Genomic DNA, 16,010 nt, shown 5'->3' with positions numbered 1-16,010 from the left:
CATAATTCATCAGACTTTGGAAATGATATTTGATATTATTATACTATTGTCTAGTAGTCTACTATTATATTATACTTTTTATTAATGAAGGAAGAGTTCCGAGAGTTGGGCCATTGTACGTTCACTTCTCTTTCAGAATCTTTCATTTATAACTCTCAAATATCATTAGATTAAAAATTATTGATTGAAAACTGAAAGCCTTCTTTTTTCATCTTATTTTTAATAAGAATATAATTTTTTTGTATTCTGTAATATCATTGTCACATAGCTTTCTATAAGTCATTCTGAATCTAGTGAGCTGTCACTGATATTTTCATGAGATTCATGTCTGTTGAACATGAATTTCAACTTATGGCCTGCCTAGACTATAGTAAGAAGATTGTCAAATTTGAGCTGTAACCTTTTTTCCCGAATTTCAATTAGCCTTGTCGCAAACATGAATATTGCAATGCTTCAGGAAGGCTGTGAAAGGTTTTTTAAGTTATAGACCATACTATAGTATACAAGAATTTATAATGATAATCTTTAAAAATATATCTTATTTGTTTTTACTCATTTATTATTTCCCAGTATCCTGTATGACTTTTGATAGATACAAACTGATTTTATGTATTAAGTGAAAATTGATCAATTTAAATGTAAAAAAAAACTGTATTATAGATTAAGTGAAACTTTGTCCACAAGATTACTCTCATGACACTAAAGTATATTCTCTCTCTCTCTCTATTTAACGTCGACCTTGTGCTCATTTCACAGACTACGCACAAAAACGTTGGACGTCTGCATGTTTTTCTCAACGCCTATTTATTCAACTGGAATGAGGAAAGACGCAATTTTCGAAGAAACTCGTGATTTTTTTTTCTCGGCGTCTTCGTCATAACGGCTAAATCAATTACGGCGGATAGATAATGCCTTCCCTTTTATCCCGAGGGAGGAAAATAGAGGGAAATTGCAGCGTCTGCCGCGGAATTCGAGATATTGCTGTGCGTTCAATTTGATTTTTCCGTCGATATTGATGGTCTTGGTGACAGGCCGGAGTGGTGTCGTGTTCATGTTTGTTGGGAGACGTGCTAGTAATATTATATCGTTACAATTTAGTACAGTACGAGTATATAGTATGTGCGCGCATACAGTTCATCTAATTCCTATTGATTGAAACATTTAGTTTCAACAGGATGGTTGTTCAGGTCATAATGCACGACCAGTGATGCAATTTCTCCTAACTACAATTCGTGGTCGATTGATATCTACACGTGGTACGATTGAGTGGTCTCTCAGATTACCAGACTTATCTCTCAAAGGTTTCTCTCTTTGAAGTTATCTGGAAAAGTGCCTATGGTCATGAATTTCTGAGAATTAAGGGAAAATTATCCAACTTTGTGTCAGCATTCGCAAAATTAACTCCAATCAACACTATGATCTCTGTTTATTGAAAGAATGCGTTCTGGTAATTCAAAATCATTTGTATGATGTTGAAGAACGGCAACTTTGACAATATTTAAGATGTGTTTTCAGTGTGTTCCTTGATATTTTCAATATTTGTTTTCAACGGAATCCACAGCTTACTCGAACATCTCTACAAAATATGAATTCTTTTTGCAGAAGAGGACTATGACGCATTCTGTCTGGCATACATGTTCACCTATCGAGATTTCGAAATGGGTACTCTTGGCTTGGCATGGACTGGTGACCTTAAAAACGCTGGAGGAGTTTGTGAAAAGAATGGGGTGAGTACGTTATCTCGGATAATTTTATTGTTACATTTTTATCCTATTTTATATATCGAAGATGTGCCCAGGATTAGTTCCTGGATAAGGTCCTCCAAGCAATTGAAAAGTCTCGACAGGGAAATGCATATTTAAATTTTGACTTCGCGACATGCAGCTCGTTGATTTGGGTTGAGTTTTTGTCCTTTCACGAGTGAACCCTATCCATATTATCCTTTTTTAGGATTGCTAGTAAGCTGATGAGGCAATCGCGTCCTTAATTCTGCCGTGGACCACTGATGAGGTACTGAGCACTACAGAGAATGGTCTAAACTAGTGATAGTTCCACAAGCTAGACCCAGACTAGGCTATATGTAGTCCCACAAACTCAAAAGTTCGCCTGCTTCTATATTTTTTTTTCATTTTATAAATAGTGGAGGCAGCTCCTCTATCTTTAGTGACCTAAGGAATTACGGAAAAACAAGCACATCTGAGAGACAACTGGCTCACCGTTAACTGAAGCGCGAAATAAATATGCAGCTTTGAAATGAATATGAAGACGTGGATAACTTAATATAAAGTCGAAACTTTCTGCCTACAATTCAATTCAATATTTTATTCAAGAAACACTTTATTGTGAGATCTGCTCTCTATATTCAACAATGTCAGATTATTTATATAAAAAAGAAATATGATAGGACCAAGAATTGACCCCTGAGGGACTCCACTATTTTTACTAGCTGCGGTTGATAACGAAGTTGACGTTTTAACAATTTGGGTTCTGCCTTTAATATTTAAATCAAACCACTTATGAGTTATTCCCAGATATGCTGAGATGTCGATCGAAGTTGTACTCTAGTCCGTTTCTGCTCTTCTTGAGCACTGAACACCACGTTCTGTTGACATGTATACCTTACTCTTTTTACTTTAATTGTTGGGATACTCAAATATCTCAATGACATCTCTATGAAGTCCTGCCTGGTAATACATTGAATTAGACAAGACAGCAGTTTTTTGGTATTTTATTACATAGTCTCGAGTTTCAGTAGGTAGCTACTATGCTTGTGTTCTTGTATCCTGGTGTTAACATATATTTTGAGACTAATAGTAAGTTCCCTAGGCTCACTGACCTACCACCTGGCGAAGCATCTAGCCTCGCTCCTCCAGCTTCATGTGGGAAAGACAAACAAACAACGATTCGACAGACTTAGTTGGTAAAATTAGGGACTTAACTCTGTAGCCAACGGATATTCTGGTCAGCTTCGATGTTGTGTCCTTGTTTACCAATTTCCCACTAGAATACTCTCTGAGGGGCTGGCCTAGTTGTTTCCGTGATATCGTCTGACTCTTCAGAGCATGTCTCACGGGGAGTTACTTTCAATGGAGGGAAAAATTCTATGAGAAAGTAGATGGCGTGGCGATGGGAGGTCCACTTAGCTAAGTGATAGCCAATTACTTCATGGAACGTTTTGTGGCTGGATACGTTACGTGGATGACACCTGTGTCATCTGGAAACATGGAAGGGACGCTCTGAACCTTTTCCTAGACCTCTTAAACCCTCAACGCCCAAGCATCAAGTTTACCATGGACACTGAACAGGAGCAGCGAATAGCATTTCTAGATGTACTACTCTTCTCCACTCTAACGCAACAAGCTCGAGGAATATGTGGTCCACAGCTTCTAGCTAGAGGAAAAACTGGAACATCTTCAAGTGACCTTGAGATCGAATGGATACAGTGTACCCAAGATCAACAAAGCCATGAAACTGAAAAGTTCTACGGTTCAAAATGGGGAGAGGGCTCAGATGGTTGCACGCGCGTATTTACCTTATATCCCTAGGGTCACAGACAGAATTGGAAAACTCTTGGGGAAAGACAACATAGAAATGGTTTTTAAACCCACCAAAAAGATACAACACAGCCTCAGGTCAGCAGCAGGGGTTTATCGCATACCGTGCATTTATGAGAAGGTATACATCGGAACCACCAAAAGATCCATGGGAACGAGGCTGAAGGAGCATAATAGAAACTGCAGAATAGGCCAAACAAACAATTCAGCTGTGGCAGAACATGCACTCAGTGAAGGAAACCACAGAATTCTGTATGAAAACACGGAACTCATTGCCTCCGACCAGGGATACCATAGCTGACTGGTACGGGAGGCAATAGACACTCGGATAATTTCAACAGGGAAGAAGAAGAAGTGGGCCTCGATCAAATATGGAATCCCATTATAAGAAATTCAAAAACAGCAAACAGCATGTTGGCAGGTAGAAAAGGGTTGACTAACGACTGTAATATCCAGTCATCGAGGGTATGAACTCAGGATGTATTAACCTCTGAGGAAGCTAGCCTGTGGTTTCAGCGAAACGTCGGGAAGAAATTTCAAAAATCCACGGCCTTCAAGCCCGGAAAATAGTGACACTGAATACTCTGTATGTTTGAAAGTGGTTAACAATGTTTCGTGGTGAATACTCTGTACACTACATACGAATACACTAGAGATTGATTCCATCATAACATCAAACATTATTTAGGTTACTGGCAACTCTCGATTCACTTCCCGTTACGAGTATCGGCAATACAAACTGATACAATTCAATGAAAGTACCCAGCGGAAATTAATTTCGAAAACAATTTCCTCCCGATCTAATTACGTTCTTAATGGATCCGGACGTTTCAGCAGTCGTAACAAGTGAATACACATACACAGGAACGAAATACCCTATATTACCGATCCGAAGTGCAATTCCGTCGACTCCATTACGGAAGGGATCCCGATCTACGGAATAACTTAACAGGTGTGTTTGTTTTCGGTTCATTGTTTCCTCCGATTATGAACAGTGATTTCCGGCATTGCGGCCCCGAGCGATTGGGAATTCGAGGCTCGACATCTACACGACTGAACGATTTCGCAGTCTCTCTCTGATCCAAGATAATTGGGAATAATTGTCGGGGTTATGGTTCGAGAATGTCGACGTTCGAATTTATCGAGTAGCGCGCCAATTACAATTATGTCGATGGCACGATCTATCTTCATTGAACCAGTTCGCTATTCGCTAACGAATTGGAGAGCAGAGTTACAAGATCTGCAAATATTTCGAGTCTGTGTAACTCTTCGAGAGGATTTATTGGTCTCTTGTTGGGCGCCGAATGCAAGAGAGTGAAAGTTTCTCTTTGTGCGATTGCCATAGCATGACCAACAAATTTCGCCTTAACGTATTCCAAAAACACTTTATTGTGAGATTTTCACTAAATTGTTTTACAAAAACGCAACACGTGTTTCGCCATACAATGGCTTCATCTGGCGTGTCTTTCAACTAATTCTGCACATTCCATACTAAATATATATATATATAGTTTATGGAGTACCTGAAATCAAAGTACCTGTAAACGAAGTACCTTGATTTTAAGTAGCTGATATTTTACCTGAGTTTCTAACGAATTAAATTACCTGCACTTATGTACCATTTTCACATTTGAAAAAATGTATTCAGTAACGGAGAGTTATTGAGTTCTAATTGATCATTCAGTAAATTACCCGAATTCCTGAATCTATTGATTTCTAAACATTCTAGAAGATTAAGTTTCAAACTCTTTTCTTCTAAATGTAACACCTCGTACTCATGATTGAACTCATGTCCTTCTGCTAAAAGATGGTTTGCAAATGTGGAATTGGTCTTTCTATTTACAAAACTACTCCTACGTTCTTTAATTCGTTGGAAAAATGTTTTTCCTGTTTGGCCAATATACAGTTTTGGACAAGAGCCACAAGTCAGCTTATATACTCCTGATCTATCCGACACCAAAGTTTTGTCCTTATTGTTTTTAATAATAGTAGGTGATTGCAGTTTCAATTGATGAGTTGACCGATTGAAGACTTGACCTAAGCAAATTCTAAATTCAGGAGGATTTCACAATTAATCTACCCTTAGCAAATTGCAAATTCAGAAAAATACCATAATGAATTCGACTTCTGTTACTTCTTGACTCCTGCGTAACTTTTTTCGTGATAATGCAACGCTTGTTATTCAAGTTTTTGATATATCAATTTTTTTTCTTAAGAAGACCTTGCAATACATATCGTTTGTCAATGGTCTATTTTTCCACCCATACTTTGATTTTCATTAGAGGACATTTTTTGATCACACTGGAAACGGATTCAAATTTTTCTCTTCCATAAATACAAGTACATGTATGGTACTACTGTACTTACCCACCTAGTGCATAGCACCAACCATTTCATATCTTCAACTGGAAGAGAACCCTCACGTTTCAGTACCATTGGTCACTGATCAAGAGTTTTGAATGACCAGTAAAAATGAAAGTCACTGTCACATGTGCAGATTGGGCTATTATCGTACCTAGAATGTTTTTCTGAAGAAAGGAACTGATTCGATATCCGGATTGAACCCTGAGGTACGTCGGTGTTCTTTTTAACGAATCAGAGCAGCTCCCATCAATCACCATCACATTATTGGTGATCTCTGGTGGAGGCAAAAACCATATTTTCGATCTTTCATGGTCTCTGAACGTTTCAGATGTTTAACAACGCAAAATTCAATAAAATCCTTATGCAGATCTCTAACAGTATTTCATTTGGTGTGAAACTTTTCCAAAGATGTTTTTCTCCTCAGGGATTGGTTGAATTCAGCTGTTTTTGAGTTGGCAAAAAATATGTCTACCTCGCATGGAATATTTGAATTATAAATTCCAATAGTTCTATGGCCATTCTACAAATATTCTGAGCAATACTTCTACAACTATAAGATACAAATTTTATATTTCACTTTCTTAATATGCTTACTAATTTCCTTGTGGTGAAACCAGAGCATAAAGCATTCATGATCTAACACCAAACAGAGAGTGCTGTTTCGACCTGCCATAGATCTCATCAACTTTCTTTGAAGGACCAGTCAAAATATTCGATTGAAATTATAATTTTGATTGTTTGAAAAAATGAAAGGAGGTTGAATTTACGTCAGGTTGCCACCTGAATACTACATTGAAAAACACAAACGGGTTTGATTCAAGTTATCCAAATACATTAACTCAAATAGCAATCGCTTGTACATTTTGTTCAAGGGTGTAACTTTGATCGATGTATCTTGAATAGTTGACAAAAATAATTCAAGAATTCATCATTATCTAGGAAAATGTGGTAAAACATTCCATTGATGCTCATTCAAATCACTCTATTTTCTTCCCACTTGTAATTGAATATTCGCCGTAGTATCAGTGAATCTATTGACATGTTTTTTAAATGAATGATTTTTTCAATCTGAACAACTTCTATTTTTTGTTATAGCACTACAGAGGAAGCATGAAATCCTTGAATACCGGTATAGTTACTCTATTGAATTATGGCAAGCACGTACCTCCGGCTGTATCCCATGTCACTTTGGCTCATGAAATTGGTCATAATTTTGGATCTCCAGTAAGTACATTTTTCTATAACTTCCTTTTTTTTCATTTGGTTATTATTGAAAGACATTACAATTATCACTATCTTTACATAACTGTGTAACATTGCAAATTTAATCATTTTCTGTTGATACCAACTAACTTGCAGTTCAAGTTTTTAGCGACCTTATCGTTATGTTGAGTGTTAGCATAATAGTAGTGGACTTAGATATTTCGTATTAATTAAATTCTCTATTTCTAAAAATTAACACAATTAACAACAAAAAACTAACAAACATCTTCAATCCCTTGAACATCAACATCACTTACAAGTCGAACACGAACATAACACAAAAAATAAACAACTATGAAGAAAAATAAAACAAAAACCTAAACGGAGTGTACAGCATACAATGCTCGGATTGCAACAAATTCTATCCAACGGTACGACGAGAACAAAAAAGCATACATAAACCCAATAACATACAACTCAAACCTCGCAACACACGCAATACAAAACAAACATTTCTTTTCCCCACCAAAAAATTTCAACTCATAAAACAAGTATGGACATCCTAAACATCCTAAACCTAAACATCCATAAATTCAAAAGTTATAATTCACTTATCAAGGAACAAATACAAATCAAAACACAGCAAGACCTAACATTCAATATACTACAATACAAAATTCCAACACAAAGGATATTATCTGATGTAACCCAGGTACAGGCAAATTTAAAGAGACATCTGTATGAAAGGAGAGGACAAATACCTGCAGTAAGGAGTTCTAACCGCATAAAAGAATAAACAAGGAGATAAAAAGTTCAGTTTGAGTAGAGCTATGAGAATGATAGCACAGCCTGCTATCGAAAGCGCTCGCATATAATGAGTAGAAGTTATTGAAACTTGAAAGCCTTCTTTGTGAACAAATGTTTATATTAAAATATATATATTTCTCTTTTCATTTTTATTACTTATAATTATTACTTTTTACTACTATTATGTTATATCAACTAGTGAAGTAGGAAGTAGAATAGTTTGAAATATTTTTTTTTCTGTAGCCATAGAAAAAAGCATCAAGCATGTGACCTTTTCTTGTTAAGTAAGTAGGTAGAATGAACTATTCATAACTCGCTATCTTGACGGGCAATCACAGATGAGTAAATTCACAATAATTTTCACACGAAGTAAAAAAGAATGTAACCTAATAGAAATTCGTAACGTGGCGAAATTATTGATATTTTACAAAAGTTGGTCACTTCATAACAAAACTGTTTCTTGGAGTAGTTGCTGTTTTAGGTTACTTATAAAATTTTCCTTATTTCTCGCATTCGGGATATCCATCACAGATGAATTGTATTTCAAAGAATTCCTGTTGTGAGTCATAGAAAAATGATAGTATACTACTCGCGAAATGGCTATTACTCGATCGAATGAGTAATGGACACATTTTTTACTGGTTGAATAATATACTATTATCCATAACGAAAAAACTGAGTCACCACTTTTCATTCATCCTCACTTTATACTATAGATGGTTTGCGAAAAAAATTAAATAAGAACATGTATTTTTCATATTCCAGCATGATCCAGAACAGTGTTCACCCGGTGGAGAAGACGGCAATTTCATAATGTTTGCCAGAGCTACATCAGGAGATAAAAGAAACAATAATCGTTTTTCTCCGTGCAGTTTGAAGAGCATCAATCCTGTTTTGAACTTCAAAGCAAGATCTCCTAAAGGATGTTTCACAGGTATTGACATTATCATTAGCTCATAAAAAGTTAATCAGAATTATTTATTTCAATCGAATCTAAATATCATGAAGAGAAAATAACACTCAAGAGCCACATTATTCAGTAATAAGTGGTACGTCAAATCAAATTCAACAACTTCATTCAATAATTCAAAATACGTTTAGACTTAGACTTCAAAATGATTTCACTTATTTTACTTGTCATCATCACTACTAACATCAAAACTAGTCTGGAAACTATTCCTAAACTAATTTCAGAACTGACTGATCTGCCTTTGCGAATCGATGTGATCAGACCTTTCAAACGCACTTATGTCTACTAGATATACAATAGATACCCCAATCGGGTATTCCGTATATCCATAGGATATTCGTACAATTTCACCGGATGTCCAAAGGATATCCATAGGATGTTTGGAGGCCACTTAGTTGGCTTTTATTAGATATCTGTCATGAATGTCCCATGGATATCTAATGTAAATATCCATAGGATATTCGGAGGTCACTGACCACTTCCAGAGGATATCATATGATATCCTTGTGATATGAAGCAAAATTCGCATTTTTTAAACTTTAGTATTATGTTCTATTCACCAAAATTTCAACCAATGGAATTGATTTACAGATGTTTTTCATTTTCTACTTTTCATATTTGCTGTTTTTATATTTTCTAGTTCTTGTCCAACACGACTGGACTGAACACTGTCGTTGAATATAAATTCTTCTCATCTACCATTTTCTCCAATTACTTCAATTAGGATATGCTTTCCTTCGTTGTACACTTATATTTTCCCCTAACAAAACATCCTGTATATGAACCTGCATACATTTTACTTCGGTTGAAAAAAAAGCGGTTAATGAATATCATTCACATCTCCTGATATAAACACTTTCAATCAACTTTGAATTCACTAGTTAATGGAAATTGTCGGTTCAAATACGAATATTCATAAACGCTAAAATGTTTTGACGCAATTGAATTACAAGTTGGAAGCAATATTAATCAGAAGTGGGATATGAATCAAGAAACTACTTCAATTTATTTCAATTAAGAACTTTCGGGAAACTTAAATAACCAACCAAGAATGTTTAACTGGAATGAACAGCTGTTGGATACATTCTACTTTTCGTTCATAATTATCAATTTTCTACTTATACTATTGATGTCAATATACTGACATTATGACAAAAATCTCAAGTTGTAAAAAAAACTAAATAATCCATCTAGAAAAACAATTAACGTTTTGTATGAATTCTGATTTCTGATTCTGAATCTCCATGTTAACTGAATCTGTAGTTTACAAGAAAAGTGTTAGTTTAGCATTTTGGCAACACTGTCCTATCTGTCGTATGTCAGTTGATGCTGTTCTGTTGATAAGTTAGTAATGAAAAGAGAAATGAAAATTTCTATGTTTTTTAACACTTTTATTTGTAACTAACGTTACTGCAGTTTCGTCCTTTATGGAATTTCTGAAACTTATACAATAAAGTTGTATAAGTGATCTCCTACCACGTAGTAAGGCTACATCCATCAATTTATTGAAAGTTAATAATGTCTTCGTTATAGTCGAATGTATTACAATTATTACGAAATTATTTCATTAACAGCAAATAACAAAAAGCTTTGTATATCCCCAGAAAATATATTGTCTTTAATTATGTACGCAGAAACTCTTCTAATGACAATATACTGTTGTCGGGAACAATTCAGAAGTGGGATAACAGAGTAAGGTACAGTTACCTACTTCAAAATGTTCGGTAAGAGGAAGTTTCCTCAAAAGTTAAATTAGAAACAAGAAGTTTTAATGAAAAATTAAGATATGTACCGAGAACACTTCACAAAATTCTCCTAATTTACTCAAAATTATAATACGCCGAGCTCGTTTATTGCTTCTTTTCATTTCCAACGGATTTATGTTCATCTGAGTTGTCATAAATAACTTGTGAAAACTTCACGGAAAGTAGTCCGTTCAAACAACAAAAAATCTGTTGATGAGATATTGTGAATGGTAGCACAAGTTTTCCGAAATGAAGTACAATAATCATGATGAAGATGGGTTTGCAATCAGAAAGTTGAATTAAAAAAATCCCTGATTGGGAAAGAAATTAATTTGGGCTGGTTTAAAACAGTAGTTATCAATCAGATTTGTATTGAGAAAATATGTATTTGGAACACTCAATACAATATATAAATTTCCGAACCCATGTCAAAAAATAATAACCTGATGAATATTGCAAGGTCTTTAAACTGCTAGGCCATCTTCTAAACTCGTCTATTGTTTATACTCCAAACTTCGCCTATAATCAAAATTTTCAGTTGTAAAAAGCGCTTTTGATACTCTGTTTCCGTCAATGATGATATAAGAAGTATGGAACAACTTTTCCAAATATCTATTGCACTGAGTACAAAATCAGAGAGACACTACGTGTGTTGAGCAAGTCAGGAAACAGGGAAAATTGAAGAAATTGCAGGGTCGCTATTCTGTAAATCACCAGTGATTGCTAAAATACAGAAAAACAATAGGCATCAGACCTGAAGCGAGAAGATATGGTACGTTTTTCCCAGAGCAAAAGAGCAATGCTCAATTTGGTTACAGACAGAGGAGATCTACTATCTGTGAAATCTGCGAAATGTATAAAAATATTCTAGAAGCTTTTGAGGAGCGTAAATTGTGCTGTGCGAAATTTTATGACATCTTCAAAGCGTTTGATACTGTGGACTACGGTGTGTTATTACAAAAATTAGAATATTATGGGATCAGAGGAAAAGCTCTAAATCTATTTACATACTACCTCATAGGCCGCCAGCAACGTGTTAAATTCATCGGTGACATATCAAAACCTTTAAAAGTCAATTATGGAGTACCACAGGGTTCAGTCGTGGACCCTGTATTATTAATTATTTACATTAATGATTTGACTTTCAACGTAATGAATGTGTCTCGTATAATGTACGCTGCTGATGCAAATTTCTTGTTGAGTGACACTATGCCTCACAATCTACTTTCTAACACTAATGCATCTGAAACCTTTTTAGCAAACTGGTCTAGAAGTAATTATCTCACTATAAATGATGATAAAACCAAAACTTTAGATTTCTCAACTAAGAATAATATAAAAAAAAATGAACCAGTCAAGCTTCTTGGAGTGTATTTTGACAAATCTTTGAATTTCTTTTCACATATTCACGAATTATCAAAGCGACTATCCACGTGTATATACATGACAAGACAACTTAGCAACATAATAACAACGGATTATTTAAGAGAAGCTCATTTCGCCATTTTTCATAGCATAATGACATATGAACTAATAATTTGAGGTTCATCATTTCATCTAGATATAAAATTTGAACTATAAAAAAAGTAGTAAGAATTATGGCACAGGCTAAATACGACGAATATTGTTAACCTCTTTTAAAAAATCTCCGTATAATAACTCTGCAATCTTACTTCATATATGAATGTCTGTGTTATGTTAGAAATTTAATAGGTGAAAATGCATTGACTAAACAGGAGGACATACACTACCATGATACCAGGGCCAAAACAAATGTAAGGCTACCCAAATATAGATTAAGTAAATCGCAAAACCCTTATTAATATATATCTTTGAAATTTTTTAACGTGTTACCATATGAGTTTCAGACTTTGAACATGAGTATGAACACTTCTAAAGTAAAAATTGAGAATATTCTTTTACAAAATGCCTTTTACACATTCGAAGAATATTTTAATTATTTCGACTCATCAACAAATTTGATGCGTGTCTAACAATAGATATATTTTTATACAACAATATTTATGTATTTATTTCACTGTATTCTGTTACATTGATTTTAATTTTTATACTATTTATCCCATTAATGTATGCGAATACTATTTATATATGCATTGCACGAATAAATCATATTCTATTCTATCCTAGTAATTTGTCTTAATCTCCAGAAAAAATTGAAAGATCTCTACTTTCAAGTCACCAAAAGTATATCGCATTCAACTACACCAAGTAAACCATTTGTTACCCACGTAGAAAGACCAGCTTCCTATATTGGAAAAGATATTTCGAATTGATTAGGTCAGAATCAAGCAGACGGGTTACCCGATATGGAGTTAATGAGGGGACAATGTTGCAAAGCTGACCCACCAAGAGACTTGAGATGAATCATCATGTAGCTGAGTAAAAGCGAAATTTGATTCAAGATGAAGGAAGGAGGTGAATAAATGACATCCCAGAACTTCGCTCTGATTATTTACGGTTTACGGAGTGAACGCCGGTCGTCCCATAGTTGATCTCGAACCTGCTTTCACAATAGCAATGGTTCCATGAGTAACAATCGCTAACCAATCAGCCACTGTCTGACCAAAAACCCGAGAAGTTATTGTAAAATTGATTTTTTCGAGGAATGAAGATATTTTTAGTTGTATTTTCGAAAGAATAAATGAAGTCTTCAATACACAAATTTGTCTCTCAATAAAAAACCCAGATCCGTACCAATATACCATAACGATTATTCTTGCATCTGACCAGACATAAAGCTGAAATAACCAGTAAAGCATCATAAAGGCCTCATTAAAGGCTCTGATTGATTTAATAAACAAATTCAAGATACATATAACAATAAACTGAAAACAAAAATATACATTTTACGTCCCAGGCAACACATATTCATCCGTTGGACATCCAATTAATATTCAAGAGATCTTATAGATGTCCGTAGAGTACCAATCTAGACGTTTATAAGATATCGCACATTTTGTGGACAATTCATGGATGTCCATAGGATATCCTCCATAATGGACATCCATTTTGTGACCAAGGATATTCTGACTTGAATTATATATGCGTTGGATATCCATAGGATATCCGGTGTAATATGGGGTTGACCATTCAACAATCCTCGTGTTTACTTCCAGAGCCTAAAGCAGCAATTTGTGGCAACGGAGTAGTTGAAGAAGGAGAAGAATGCGATTGTGGTTGGGAAGAGGACTGTAGAGATCAATGTTGTTTTCCTATGAGGAGATATGCTAGCATAGATGAACCGCCCTGTTTTCTCACTCCTAACAGTGTTTGCAGTCCATCTCAGGTAATATAATTATTATAAATTTTTGATATATACTGATTCTGTATTGATGCTATGATAGATCTTTCATTTCATTTCTCCATACCATATCAAAATATTTCTCTTAAAGATGATCACTTGGTGATCGAAACACGTGTCGAGGTGTTGAAAATAACGATTTGGTGTTGGGAAAAAACTCCAGAAATATTTATTATTATCAAGTTTAATCAGCTTATGTTTTTTCTCTTGAAGCTGATTTCATTGCGATTGAGTTTGATCAGCTTTCTTCGTTTTCTTCTTGGAACTCACTTCTGAAACTCAAAATATCAACTGATCTACAATAAATCTCATTTTCATTACGTGACTCAGTACAAAATCAGCTCTTTCATTATATTGTTATTGAGTTTTATTGGCATCTTCTTTTTCTTCTAGGAACCTACTCAACTCAAAATCTCAGCTGATTTACATCAAATACTCCTTTTCATTACATGACTCGTTATAAAATCAGCTCTTTTATTTCAGTGCTATCAAGATTAAACAGCTTCTGTTTTTTCTCTTGGAGCTGATTTCATTTCTATTGAGATTGATTGCTGGTTCTTTATCTTGAAATATACTATCGAAACTCGAAATCCCAGCTGATCTGAATCGAATATTTTTTTATTACGTGCGTCTATATAAAATCAGCTCTTTTATTTTATTGCTATCAAGTTTATTTGACTTTTGTATTCTCTTTTTGGAACTTACCATTGAAACTCAAAATCTCAACCGTTCTACATCAAATACTTCACTTCATTACTCGACTCGATATAAAATCAGCTCTTTCAATATATTGCTATTGAGTTTGATCAGCTTCTTCATTTTCTTTTCGAAACTTACTGACTACATTTAATACTTTTTTCTATTACGTGACTGGATATGAAATCATATATTGCAATTCTTCCCTTTTAAAACCACATGGGTAAGTGGGTTGGTCCGAATTTCAGTCTATAACAAAGTAACCACAAAACCTCATTAGTCATATGCTGTTGACGAAATAAGCGAGTTAGTCTGTTCCCAACGAGGCTCGAAAGCCCAAACAAGCCTCATTAATTGTTCTGCCTCAACGGCCGTTATAATGACGTCCGAATGGCCGACACGCGTGGCGGCGGTCCTCTCATCCCAACCCCTTCATTCCCTCTAATAGTCTGGTTCATAAGCGCTATTTTATCGAAAACTTGATCTAAAAGACCAAAAATCATTAGCGAGTTGTCATTCGATTTTATGAAACATTAGAAAAAATGGGTCGGCAAAAATTACAAAATTCATAAAAAATTAGGTAGAAAATATATAAATTTGGTACAAAAGCAAGAAATTTACTGAAATAAGTTCTTTTCTTCTGAATTGTACTGATAATCAGGGCCGGATTTGGAAGTCTGGAGGCCCTGGAGCAATGAAGCAACGCAGGCCCCTAATTATCAATTATTTTTCGGACTTTTTTACTTCTTTAATTTCTCTTCAGCTCATGGGTACAAATTACACATTAGAAAAAAGTATGGCCACTGAAAGGCTCGATAAAATATTATGTATGTGCAAGTATTCTTAGTAAAAATGAAAAAAAATCTTTGGGAGGAAAAACGTAAAAGTTGCAGAAACGTCAAAATTTGGATATTTTTTAATCTTTCTTTATTGTGGGGGCCCTCTCTTATGGACTTCCCAGGGCAGGAGCCCTGCCTGCCCCCCCTAAATCCGCCTCTGCTGATAATATTTATAATTTTAATTTCGATGTGGAAGTTGAGTTTGAAACGTGCAGTGGGGCTTCCGCCCGAGGAGAACAAATTAGACATTTAAACTAAAAAAGAAATTTTAACCGATTAAGAAAATTAAAGAGACAAAAATAATCCGCCAGCAAAAAATGTTTCCCGCAATTGTAACTTAACTATGCGTCTGTTAATAATTAGTTATTTTTGCTAGTTGCAAATCATCCAAGATAATTTTGAATTGATAATCTGGGGGTTATTGTGTGAAGGGTTTAAAAAAGATTCCCTGTGGAAAATTTAAAAAATTCTGGTTTTTAACTTTTCAATAAACGGCCAAAAAAAATTAAA

The 16,010-nt window shown here is 34.8% G+C and overlaps 1 protein-coding gene across 2 annotated transcripts in view; it reads left to right on the top strand.

Annotated features, from left to right (window-relative positions):
• LOC111507902 (disintegrin and metalloproteinase domain-containing protein 10) overlaps nt 1-16,010 on the top strand; it is a 415,889-nt gene that overhangs the window by 377,804 nt on the left and 22,075 nt on the right. For both annotated transcript variants that reach the window (XM_074182880.1, XM_074182879.1), the window contains exons 7-10: nt 1,603-1,727; nt 7,014-7,142; nt 8,694-8,862; nt 13,781-13,950. In XM_074182880.1, the coding sequence (XP_074038981.1) occupies nt 1,603-1,727; nt 7,014-7,142; nt 8,694-8,862; nt 13,781-13,950 (593 nt within the window). The remainder of the gene's footprint in view (nt 1-1,602; nt 1,728-7,013; nt 7,143-8,693; nt 8,863-13,780; nt 13,951-16,010) is intronic.

Source organism: Leptinotarsa decemlineata, unplaced genomic scaffold, assembly GCF_025532065.1.
Source record: "Leptinotarsa decemlineata unplaced genomic scaffold, Ldec_3_MD MMD2_tig00026330_RagTag_RagTag, whole genome shotgun sequence".
In the NCBI taxonomy this organism is placed as follows: Eukaryota; Metazoa; Arthropoda; class Insecta; order Coleoptera; family Chrysomelidae; genus Leptinotarsa; species Leptinotarsa decemlineata.
Note: the sequence above shows the minus strand (reverse complement) of the source record. Positions and strands in the feature narration are given on the sequence as shown.